This window comes from Nicotiana tabacum, chromosome 8 (genome assembly GCF_000715075.1).
Source record: "Nicotiana tabacum cultivar K326 chromosome 8, ASM71507v2, whole genome shotgun sequence".
NCBI lineage: Eukaryota > Viridiplantae > Streptophyta > Magnoliopsida > Solanales > Solanaceae > Nicotiana > Nicotiana tabacum.
In genome coordinates this window covers 79,868,224-79,881,258 of record NC_134087.1, presented here as the reverse complement: position 1 = coordinate 79,881,258, position 13,035 = coordinate 79,868,224, and the positions used below count along the sequence as shown (strand labels likewise).

The 13,035-nt window shown below is 31.5% G+C and overlaps 1 protein-coding gene across 3 annotated transcripts; it reads right to left on the bottom strand.

Moving 5' to 3' along the window:
• Nucleotides 1-5,123: 5,123 nt before the first annotated feature.
• LOC107805584 (uncharacterized) lies at nucleotides 5,124-9,858 on the bottom strand. Of its 3 annotated transcripts, none has more exons than XR_001652457.2 (6): nucleotides 9,469-9,858; nucleotides 9,089-9,333; nucleotides 8,340-8,450; nucleotides 8,163-8,230; nucleotides 7,924-8,042; nucleotides 5,124-5,627 (listed from the first exon to the last, which is right to left on the bottom strand). XR_001652457.2 is itself a non-coding variant. In XM_016629656.2 (6 exons), the coding sequence occupies exons 2-6, from the start codon at nucleotides 9,206-9,208 to the stop codon at nucleotides 5,478-5,480; spliced, it is 582 nt and encodes a 193-aa protein (XP_016485142.1). In that variant the 5' UTR covers nucleotides 9,209-9,333; nucleotides 9,469-9,856; the 3' UTR covers nucleotides 5,124-5,477. The 3 variants fall into 3 exon arrangements, 2 of the variants coding, with proteins under 2 accessions (XP_016485142.1, XP_075075544.1); XM_016629656.2 differs by having other exon boundaries at nucleotides 8,326-8,450; nucleotides 9,469-9,856; XM_075219443.1 differs by lacking the exon at nucleotides 9,469-9,858 and having other exon boundaries at nucleotides 8,326-8,450; nucleotides 9,089-9,462.
• Nucleotides 9,859-13,035: the final 3,177 nt, after the last annotated feature.

The window sequence follows — 13,035 nt, the reverse complement described above, 5'->3', positions numbered from 1 at the left end:
TTTTGCCAATTTATTTTCGTGTATGTTGAAAATGATTATGTGTAACTGATGACTATTAATCAATGTATGACGACTATTAATCAATGTATTCAAGTTAGAACACTATCGGTAACTGATCGTGGCAACTTGAAAAGACGCCTTAGTATTGGAACGTTACAACACTATCGGTAATTGATGACTATTAATCAATATATTCAAGTTTCTCAATTAGATTGATGGACACCACAAATACATTGCAAATGATTATGTGTATTTTAAAATATATTTTGATTAGTTGGCAAGGTCTAGCTAATTGAAGCAGTATGCCACTATTCCAGAAAATGACCATGATCGATGTTTTGAAGGAGGAGAAACCACAACTTTCAAAATTACGAGGAAAACAGTTCCTTTTACACCACTATTTAACTCTTTGAGAAGCATATCTAACAAGCACAATAGGAAGCTTTATTCATCTACAGGTGCTTATTTTTTCCTTTAGCCTTTCTTATTGAAGTATTAGTAGATTCTTGATCCTTTTTTATTGCGCATACATGTTCTTAGTGTTGTGAAGAATAAAAAAAAATACTAGTTCACTGAATTTATAGAAAAAAGGTGGTGGACATTTTGAAATGGTTAGAAGATTTACACAATCAGAGAAAGAAGATGATGTTGGAATTTTGCAGAAAAGTAGGAAGAAGAGAATATCGGTAATTATTCTCTGATTGATTAAATGGTAGTGATGGGAAGAAAGATACTTTGCAATTTCTCTTATGTTCGTAATTAGTAAACACATTTATGTTTTTTCCTTTGGTTTCTTTAGTTATTATTTTTGTGACCCGTAGTCTCCTTTTCTAATGTTTTTCCTTTTCTAATATCTCAATGGCTTATAATTTTGCCATCTCTTCCTATTTCAAAACAAATGAACGATGCTTTCTAGACGGAATGTCATAAGGCAATTCGTCAAAGCCAATATGGGTGAGGCTTCTATTTTCATGAGCCGGAATTCTACGTGCTTCACTTGAACCTTTCCTTCTCTTTCTCAATATAAATTGAATAATTCTTAACCTTCTTCCTTTTTGTATTTTCTAACCGTTTAGCATATGTATTTTCGTGTATAAGAGAACAATACTTAGGTAAAGTATAAATACTATGAACGAGCCCATAGGCCATAATTTAAGAACATTTCATGTGCTCATGCAAGATTGAGTGTATTGAGACCCATCAATATCAATAGCTTAATTTTATGGACTGCTTTTTGAGAATTATGTTTGAATTTAAGTATTTGACATTCAATATATTTAAAAGACGAAAAAATGTATAGTTTTTATCTATATAGGTCATTAGAAAAGGAATCGACTATCTCAAGAAGATAAATAAACCGGAATGATGAAAAATTATAAAAAATATAAAATTATGTTTAAAATTAATTAGTATATATATATATATATATATATATATATATATATATATATATATATATATATATATATATATATATATATATATATATATATATATATATATATATATATATATATATATATATATATATATATATATATATATATATATATATATATATAAAATATTGTTGACTTGGCACCTCTCATCAACTAGGAAATGTATTTATCTAATTTCTCAATTTTTGTTGGATTTTTCTCTCATTTTAATACAATACTCAATTATTAAATTTAAAAAATTAAGGTTTAATTACAGCTAAAGCACCGTTTCAAACAATTAATTAAAGCTTTAAATGTATCTCTTTAATACATAAAGTAACAGATAATGCACCGTTTCATAAATTTTCCAAAAACAACCGTTTTAAACCAATCCTTATTCCTTATATTTATTTGTTTCTTTTCTTAAATTTTTCTTCTGTTTCCTTCGACTACGTGGGGCATGAACGTGTTCATCCTAATTAATTATGCTTTTCCCTTATTTCATGTCTATAAAGACAGCAGAAGATCAAATATACCCTACGTATTCGTCCATATTGTTGTGTTATAATTTTTTTTATTTTCCTATAAAATCTCTCTTTTCCTCATTTTTCTTCTACTACTAGGTTCATGAACGTGTGTTCTATCCTATTAATTATGTATAAACATTATATGATGCGAAAATGTGTGAAACATCTTGGAGAGTGCTTTTGGGCATTCTTATTAACAAAAAATTAACAATGATGCACGCTCTACTTATTGTTAGGAGCAGACAAAGGATTACATCCGTGAGCCGAATGTAGGAGTGGGTAGGAGCAATTGGGAATTTCAATAACTCTATCTATTTACTTTCCTTTCTTTTGTTTTTTGGTTTGATTCTATATTTTACATGCTTTAGCTTTTAAATTGCTCAAATCTATTTCTTAATTTATTGTGAATCTGTTAACTGTGTTAGCATTTCTCTTCAAAAATAATTGACTATGATTTTAGGCATTTTGGAGTGATGAGATTTTGAAAAAATAATCGGGACAATTCATCATCGGTTGTTTTGTGTATGCGGATCTGTTTATCTTCTTTTTCCTTATGATCTACCTTAGTATTTTGGTTTATTGAAGAGCTCCGCTCATCGTATAAATATTATCCGGCCATGTATTTAAAAGGCTACAAAAATTGATCGGAATATGACGGCGAATTTTTGTCGGCGTGTAATTTTACTCCTAAGAATTAGCAAATCGATTAGCAGAATATTCATATGTGTAAGCGTGCATGAAGTATATGTATTTTTATCTCTCAATATTTATGTTTTTTCTTGAATAATAGTATCTTTGTTTTGATAGGGAGATTTAGTGCTTGAACAAGTTTAAGCTGTAATATCCTTACTTGCAAATTATGGTGAATATGTAAATATTAAAAATAAAAAAAAATAAAAAAAGAGTCAAATGACAGTCATATACAAGTTTGGATCTCCTGCTTATATATACTCATCATTAATTTGAATTGGATTTGATTTTAGGAGAACGCCGTATCAATAAAGTTCTTGAGAACGCGAATACGATGTCCATCACATCGTGAATTGAAGGTTTTATAGTTTTAATAGAGAAAAATAGAATAAATTAATGCTTGATTATTGTAAAAGATAAATCAACATTGAAAAGGTATTTACATTTGAGAAGGTAATTCATATTTTGCTTTGTCAGATCTTGTGTACTTTATATTTATATTTTAAATAAGTAGTATACATTTATTCACACACATATTCACGCCACTAGATGTTTAACTTTATAGACGGAAATTTCTATTAGATGAATATGTTTCCATCTTATCCCAATTTCCCTCCACATTTTAGGTATTATGGTCCTTTCGTTTAATTTGTGTGTGAAGTATTCTCAATTTTTGAGGTTTTAAAAGAATTTATTTTTTTCTGTTTATGTGTTAGTAAAGATTATTTCGTAAGCTCAATAAGGTCCTTTATTTTCTAGTGTATATCTAACATGGGATAGTAGAAAAACACTATTTAGGTCTTTTATGACCGCGCAAAGCGCGGTAAATTCACTAGTTAAAATTTAAAAGTGTCTTCAAACTTATGATTTTTCTTGTAAAGAATTCCAACAGACTAATTAGTTTCGTGGAATTTGGACAGAAAAGGTCTAGGATCTTTGAGGAATTATAAAATGAAAGGAGACAAAGTAATCAGAATGGTGAACGGTGTGCAACATCACCATTCACTACAAAGATTGCGTCACGTGCATCATCTACTAATTAGACAAAACGATCATCTGATCTAATTCAAATAAGAGGGTAAATAAAAAGGAGAAAACAACTTGATTTGGCAGTTTAAAACACAAAAAAAGATTATCAATATTAGCACTACTTATAAAATGCTGCCAAATTTAGCCATACATCCCTTTTTATTACAAAGTGGCTATGCTTCCTTTTCTTCTCTTTTTCTCTGTTTCTCTTCGTGCTCAAAAACAGCGGCGGATCCGAAGTATGAGATACGGATCCAGTAGCTTTTGTAAAGATGTTGTATATATTAAAATTTTTATATAAAATTTTTATTAAATATCTATAAATATTTCATTGTGAACCTTGTTATTATTGTGTATAACTTGAGATCATTGTAGGAACCTATAAACTTCAAATTTTATATCAGCCTCTCGGTTAAACTGCACATGATTTAACAGAATCCATCTTCCTAAGATGTCACAATTTCAACCAACTAGCTCGTTATACTATCTTGAAGCTTCGATTTCCAATAAGAACGTCGTGAAATTTAAACATTAGGATAAGACATAATTTGGAAGTTTTGGTTTACACAATAAGTAAACTTCAACTACGACCTCTTGAGTAAACATTTCCAATCTGGGTCCATAACCACCATCAGATGGATAGTTAATGTACCCAATCTTTTGATCAGTAAAGAAATATTAACTCCCACATATGCATCTTAAGCCGTTTTTTGAATATTTCCGACCATCTCTAGTTTACAGTAAAGAGTGCAAAAAATAAACACAAAGGATGATTAATATCTTACCAGAATCGCGAGAGTTCTAGTAAAAAACTATTTCTTTTTGCAAAGCTGTGTGTGTTAATTTCAACAACATAAAAGCAACCAAGATACAAGTCAATCATGTCATCACTCATAATCTTAAAAACCCTATTATGAATTGAAACTATTAATTAAGAGAACATACCTTCATGTAATAATTGACTGAAAACAACAGGAAAGCTAGAATAAGTTAAAGAGTTCAATACGCCTCGAACTCCAGCTTCATCAATACAACCAAACTCATTAACATTATTAAGAGTTCAATTCGCTTCGAACTCCAGCTTCATCAATACAACCAAACGCATGCACATTACTCCAAAAGAACAGAAAATTTAGTAAAACTCATTTACTACAGTAGTTATTACTCCAATACCATAAGCAGTTTCCCCTTTAGATTTTTATCAAATAAGTAACCCACGTTTTGCTGCAATTTGAACCACCCATCAAAACATAAGTAAATTGCACTAAGAATCACAATTGTATGAATACGGAATCATCTTTCGAACATCAAAATTAAACAATCTTTTCTGCATCCATTAGATATAGTGTCACGTGAATCATGCGAGTGTTTCTGAACTTGCAACAGAGAAAAGAAGAGATTACAAGTTTCTGAAAGCATATATCAGGGACAAATAGAAATCTTGAAGAACTCAAGGTAGTGATCAGGGACAATGACTTCTTCAACTGGTCTCACCATTTTGTTTTTTACCCTTCTTTTGTTTGCCTAAAGCATTTAGCATATCATACAATGATGTAAATTCACTAAATTAAAATGCTGAGACATAAACCTTCTATTCCAGTACTATGCAATGCTTAGTGAACATACAACTCTCTTTCTCTCAAGTAGAAATATTTGAATCGGATAGATATTAAGCCAAATGATCAAAGAGATTTGCCTCTATTTTTATTACTGCTTTACTTAAGTTGTCTTCTAATGCTAACTTCCAGTATGAACTTCTCCTCATCAATCAGTTTTAATTGGCAAACATCTCCTTCACGCAAAGCATTACCAGCTATAAATTTTCCGAACCCAGTCCGCAGGAGAAGTCTATCAGAACTGTGGACTGAAACGGGCCAGCTACCTCTATCAGTTTGAAGAGTAGCCTCAAAGTTTTGCCCTTGCCCCTGTTCAAGTATCTATTGCCAAAAGTAGCTGGTACATTCTGCACAAGTATGTATGGTCAAAAACATGCTCAAACACAATACACATTTAATAATCAAGTGATTGGTATCAGATGCAATGAACTAAAACACTACAAGCAGTAACACAACTTCCATTACCATTCGAAGTATATTCAACTACTTCAAAGAGTACCACTTGACCAATAATATTCACATAGCTGAGTTATTGTGACGACATGCAAAGTTACAACTATATAATCATAAAAAGCCGAGTTATCATATTCTGTGAATTATATGCATCTGAAGTTTTAATGTTTTTAGAGGTAAAAAAATTTCTCTTCATCAAACATTCAGGTCAAAGAAACACACAGAATCAAAGAGATGTCTTTCAGAGGATCTCAATATTACATTCCCACAATGTTGTAAAAAGCGTGCGCTTCTCGCTTAAAGCGCTGAAGCGACGCGAGGCGAGGCTAATTCGCTTTTCTGCCATAAAAGCGACTCACATGAAAAAAGCGCACGCTTTACCCTGTTAAGCGAGAAGCGCAGCGATCCAAAAAGCGCAAAAAAGCGCGCTTAAGCAAGGTTAAGCATCTGTTAGGGTTTTTTTTTTAAAAATTGGCAAAAACTTAACGCAAACAAACACTTCTTCTTCAAGCGACTGCTGCTCCAACGACTGCTTCAGTGCTTCTTCTCTGTAAGTTTCTTGCTTCTTCTTCTCCTCTCTTCCTCTGATTTTCTTCAGTTCCTGTTCGACTCCTTTTCTCTTCTTTTTTCTATTTTTTTCACTTTTTATTGCTCCGTTCTTGTGCGGTTGTGCCCTAATTTCTGCTCTGTTCTTTCTATGCTCCGTTGTTCTCTTCTTCTTTCTATTTTTTTCACATTTTATTGCTCTGTTTTTGTGCCCTAATCTATGCTCTGTTTTTTTGGTTTGTATTTCTCTATTTTTCTGTTCAGACTTTTCTGGTTCGAAAAAAAATTAACTGTTCTGTTCTGGGTTTTTTTTTTAGTGTATTAAATTCAATCTTATTCAATAGCATCAAGCCAAAAAAAGAGATCCAGCTTGGGCCTATGGAGTTGCAATTGCAATTGCTTAATATGTTATGACTTTTAAGGATTATTCACTATCTAGTTTTAGTATCTATTATTTACTTCTTGATTTAAGAATTGAAACATTTGCTTAATATGTTATTTTTATTGAGTTCTTGGCCATTTATCTATGCCTATTTAATTTTTATTTATTTATGTGTTAAATTGCGCTTCACATGAAAAAAGCGCGCGCTTCGCTTTGCGCTTCTCGCTTCGGTGAAGCGAGGCCTCTTCGCTTTTTTCCGCTTCTCGCTCTCCAAAACACTGCATTCCCATAAACTCTGAAGCGCAGCATTTTAGAAGGAAATTTCATGACTTGGGGATGGACAGTTGGCTGCAGTTGATGTGCAGCATAGAAGAATGAAGTTATCAAATGTAGGACGAGATGCATTACTTATGAAAGTGGTGGAAATTTTACACTAAGGGAAGGATACAAAGCTCTTACTAGAAGTGGAAATGAAGATTCATTCTGCAGAGATGCCTCGCACAAGATATTCTAGCCAAAACAGTTTTTATCTCATGCAATAGATGTTCTTTGCGTGAAAAACAATATAGAACCAGTCAATCACTTATTTATATATTGTACAATAGCTAGGGAGTTGTGGAAACTACAGTTAAATCTGGTCAATATCAAATGGGTCTTTACAGGGAACAGAAAACAGGTTCTTTGCAACTGGAGAGGAAGGAATCATAAGCCGATTATAAGAATATGGAATTGTATCCCTCTAGCTATATTTTGGGTGCTATTGAATGAGCAGGAACAAATGTGCATCAGCTGAAAAACAATTGCTTATACGTGTTGTCAGTTTGGTCTGATTTTATGGTGTAAATGATATAAATCATCTGATTGATTTTGTCAGTTTCTTAGGAAGCTAATGGAGAACTAATCACTTTTCTTTTCATAAAACATTTACCTTTTGCTCAATAATAAATTGCACAACATTTCACACAATTCCATCTTCCAAAAAAGGTCAACAATGTCAACTAATTAGCCCGCAAGAATATATCGAAGCTTCTATTTTCTTTAGAAGTTTCTTTTGTTGGGAAATTATTGGACATAAATGTCAATCCTAGAAACTCTTGTAAAAGGAATTAAATATGCCACCGGATAAAAGTGACTACTAGACATGAATTTTTTATACTGTTTCGTATAGTTGACACTAAAGCAATTATATTTAATGACATTTTAGAAAATTAGTTGCATTTAAGTATTTATGAATATATGCAAATTAGCAAATAATAACTTACCAAGCGCTTTTTTCGAATGTAGGATGGTTTGATAACAATGTCGAATGAAGTGACAGAGAAAACCAAGTCTCCTGATTCATTAAGTGCTTGATCAACTGGCCGAGCTGATGTACCTATCTCTGAACCAGATGCTCATTTGTAAGTTGACTATTTTTGGAACTGAAGTTTAAAGGTTAAGCATGAAGACAGATGTGTTGCACCAAACTAGCTATAAACTGAAGATCTTCAAAGAAACTTACCATGCACAATTTCTTCGTCCAATGGCTGCAACTCAGGCTCGTTGATGGCAGTTACGTCCCGCTTTAAGCTGCCATTTATCCCATATATTTTAACATAAAAGAGTGAATTTTCAGCATAGGAAAAGGTTAAAAATTCTCCAAATTCCAAATTATTGTTCCGTACAAAGTCTGGCCAACCTCCCATGAAATCATTGTCATTCTTTTCCACAACAACCTTCCAAGATCTTCAAGCTTATAGTTTGCAGGAATGTCTCCATTGAAAAACTTGAGAAAGACCGGTGGAATTCTCTAAGCAAAGGAGACACAAAACGGAACATAACTTCGATTTGATTTCCAGTGGAAAGATGTGCAATAACAATAGAACAAGATAGAATTGTTTTAACAAAAATTAAAGTACACTCCTATCTGGGTCTTAATCCAGTGCTAATTTCTTTAGTATACTATCTGATAATGTCCACTCTAGTCTTCTACGTCTAGGACCATAACCACAAGATAAATCTTTTATTATGTCATTCACTCTTCCGTCAATAATGAAGTGTATTAAACTGGCATTCCTTCTGCATATACATCTTTAGCCCTTCTAAAAAAATACTTACAAACCATCTCACCCGATTATAGATTGCTAATTAGGATAATAAACACCCCATATTACCAGATTATAAGGAGTAGTAATAAGAACAACATATTTGCAAGTTTTGAGTATTATTTTCATCAACATCTAAAAGGACCCATCTGAACTTAGATCATTCATACAAGAACCAAAAACTATAAGAGAACATACATGCATGAAATGACCTCTGTTTTTTAATTGATTTAAGAACAGCAACAAGGTTGGAATAAGTTAAAAGTTCAACTAGTGGATCTTAATGCAACGTTTTATTACCAGTTAAGGAGAAATAACTAACAATTATAACAGCAAATATTACCAGTTGGAAGTTGCATATTTGAGGGTGATAAATCTTAAAGAACTCGGGGAGGTGATCGGGGATAGTCACTTGCTCAATTGATGTCACCATTTTATCTTTCACCTTCTTTCTCTGTCTCATTTTGTTTATTGGAAACAGTTTCTCTATCTCCCGCAAGGTACAAGGTAGGGATAAGGTGACACACTACACTCCCCAAAACCCAATATGTGTGTATGTTGTTGTTGTTGTTTCTTTCTCTGGCTCAACTATAAAAGCAACAGAGACAGAGAGAGGGGAAAATCAGTACTTAAAACAAGAAAATGGTATAAACACACAATGTAAACAAAATAAAGAGGAAAATGGAGAATATGAATGAGCAGTAAAGATAAAATTAAACCTACATCTTACAGTACTTGACTTTTGGTTTTTGGTTCTCATTTTTGCTGGGATTTATAGAGGGGAGATGGAGATGAGGAATTGGGTCGACCCATTTGGGACCCGAATTACCTCTCTCTCTCTCTCCTTCCTAATCTACCTTTTCCCAAGGCGTCCCAGGTCTGAAGCATTGGGAATCTGATGATTTTGGCGTGGGAAGATGATTCCAAGAGTTTCACAAAAATGGGATGTGAGTGAAGGGTGAAGAATGAGCAAGGGAAAAAGACTAAACATGAAAATGGAAAAAGAGATAGCAGTTGATGCAGAGCTGACAGTGGCGGCGGAGTAGCCGGTAACATGACTGGACGAAAGTCGAAATTTCATGGAAGGGGAAAGGAAGCGAAGAAATAGGGGTTATAGGGAGGTCCTCCTTTCAATTTAAGCTTTACGCAGAATTAGGTGTTCGTACAAATCCGAAAACCCGAACCAAACGAAAATCAAACCAAATCCATACTATTTCGTTTGGTTTGGTTTTGGTTTTGAAATTTAAAAATCGATCAAATTTGGTTTAGTTTTGGTTTTAATTAAAAAAACTGAACCAAACCGAATATAGGAGTAGCTATTTTTAAATTTATTATTACACCTATATATATATATATATGTATACTTTTAACAAAGTTTTAAATATTTTATACTAAATATTAATCGTTTGCACTTTTAGTACAGTTCTTTTCCTTTACATTCTAGTTTAATTGGTAGTTTTCTTTTGTTAAGTGTAAGAATCTATTTCATATTAAAAATAATATATTTTTAATTGAGTTCTTAAATTGTCCATCACTATTTGATTCAATTATCATCAATATATCTTGGTAAATAATAGATTTCTCAAAGGGCAATTGATTTAATAGTGTTAAGTTGAAAATGTGGTCGTCGAAATGTGTGTTTGGTAGTGTATGTCTTATATTTAAGAAAAAATCGACAAATAACCGAAAAACCCGACATAAACCGAATCGAGAAATAACCGACTTAACTGGTTTGGTTTGGTTCTAATATTTGAAAAACCGACTTACTTGGTTTGGTTTTTTTTAGATAAAAACCGATCCAAACCGAACCATGAACACCCCTACCCAGAATAGACTTCACTGTAATAAATAATGTGATTTGTTTGACTAACTAGTATTAGCCTGTATTAAAACAAATTAAACTTGACAAATTGAGATTTGGTTTGTTTGAGCATATTAAATTATATTATTTTAATAAAATTTCAATTATTATCTATTTTATCAATATAGTGTACCAAATGATAAAATATTTAGGATATTAATTCAAATAAATCACATAGCCATCGAATAACTTTTTTATTTTTTATTTTGTATTAACTATTTAGTATTAAATTAGTAATATGACTTTTTATTAGCTTGTTACTTGAATTAATATATTTATCGATTAATTTTATTTTATGTTTTTGAATAAATAGAGAGTAATGGTAAGGACGTTAAGTCAAGTGGGAAACCATACATGTTTTTATTAGCTTTTTACTAATTTTCTTTTTAATTAACACACACACACACACATATGCACGCTTTCCCTAAATTTTATTAAAGTTTAATTCAATTATTAACAATTTTTCAATTGTCTAACTCAATAAATATTTTTGAATATTATTTACTTATTGTATCTTATTCTTGAATTAATTCAAACTATAAATATCCTCACACTATTTCTACCTCTCTTTATATTTTTTTTCTTTTTCATCAATAATTGAACTTTAAATTTCTCTTTATCCACTTAATGAGATTTATGGCTAGCCATATAAATTTTTATAGTTTATTTTAGACCACAAATGTCTAAAAAATTTCTTTATTTCTGAAATTCATGACCAATCAAACACCTTATAAAATGCATGCACCTTCTCATTTGTTCTTTGCTTATTACTATTGCTATATCAATACGTGATATTACATTATTTTTTAATAGTTTTCTACTTCACTTAGGCCTCATTTATTTTTTTTAAAATTAAGACGTCTGAATCTAAATATCAAGATGTGTATTAAGATTAAGACATCTGAATCTAAATACACATCTGAATATATTAAGATCTGAATAGAAACAATTAAGACTGTTTGATTTTTAACATTTGAATGTATAAAATTTATTTTTATTTGAAAATTAATAAACATAAAATTGAAATGAAATACTAACTAATCTAATATTCTATTAATAAAATATATAGTTTTTTAAAATATGATAGTTGTTGGTGATGGCTAACCGGTGAATGCCGATTAGAGGCGGTGGTTGGTGGTAGTTTTGGTTGATGATAGTGGTTCATGCTAGTAGTTAGTAGTGATTGGTAGTAATGGTGATAATGATTGATGATGGTGGTGGTGGGTAATAATGACGGGCAGTGCCGGCTGTGGTTTGTTGATGGTGATGGGGTGGTCAATTGTGGTAGTTGAGGTGGATGAGTGTTGATTGTGGGTGAGAATGGTATATGGTGGTTGGAGTGGTGGGGATAGTGGGCGGTGATGGTCAATAATGGTGGCGGCTATGATTGAGGATGATGGTGGCATGGTGGCGGTGGAGGTGGTGGTGGTGGTTGAGTATGTTGGTGGTGGCATGGTGGTAATTGATAATTGTAGGCAGTGGCGACATTTACTAATGAATATGTGATAGTATCTTAATGAAATTAAGTCTCTGTTATAGATCTTAATCATACAAACCTATTCAGACTCATTAAATGATTGTGAATTAAAAAAGCAAGCACACTTAATGATTAAGATCTGAATAATTAAGATTCAGACTTTAAAAACAAATGCACTTAATGTATAAGATCTGAATGATTAAAATTCAGATCTCCATTAAATGCAAACAAATGAGACCTTAATGTCCTTAACATTACTTCGTTTACCCAAATAAATATAAATATAATTTTTAGTATATTTTATGCTTTATTTTATTGCTCGAAGTTCTTTCAATATCAATTTATATATGTTGTGTAACAAACATCTGCTCTAGTGGAACATTCTTAACACTAACTCTTTGTACCTATTTTCTTTTCGGTTTTTTCCTCCATAGTTGGTTCTTCAATTTTCGTGCCTTTTTTATTATGTCACTACTGATTATGCACAAATTGAAATGAAGTAATTTACCCATAAACTTTAACTTTAGCAAGAGATTTATACGATCGTAGATTTTTTATCATTATAATTTTGGTGAACATTAAAACTAAATATACATTTGAAAAAAGGAAAAGGGAAAGAAAGATGAATACAATAAAGGAAATATAGAAATAGCGAAATAAATGCAAGAAAATAATAAATAACCCTCCGAACAAAATTTAATTGATAAACGACTTAATGAATTAAAATTTCCTTGATAAAACAGAAATACAAAAAGAAGAAAAGAAAAGGCTACTTATTTCTTCATTTCACAAATAACATAAACTTGAACTTTGCATATACACTACATTTATGGGTTTGCTATTGCAAGAACTTTTCTTTTAATTGCATCTCAATATTTTTAACTATTTTCATATGTTCTAATAAAACTTAAATCTCGCACCTTATACAACCCTTCGAACAAAATCTATTGAT

Coding starts and splice junctions, on each gene's coding strand:
- LOC107805584 (XM_016629656.2), bottom strand. CDS start 9,208: ATGAGACAGAGAAAGAAGGTGAAAGATAAAATGGTGACATCAATTGAG. Junction 8,451..9,088: donor AAATATGCAACTTCCAACTG/GTAATATTTGCT, acceptor TCCTTTGCTTAG/AGAATTCCACCGGTCTTTCT. Junction 8,231..8,325: donor TGGGAGGTTGGCCAGACTTT/GTACGGAACAAT, acceptor GATAAATGGCAG/CTTAAAGCGGGACGTAACTG.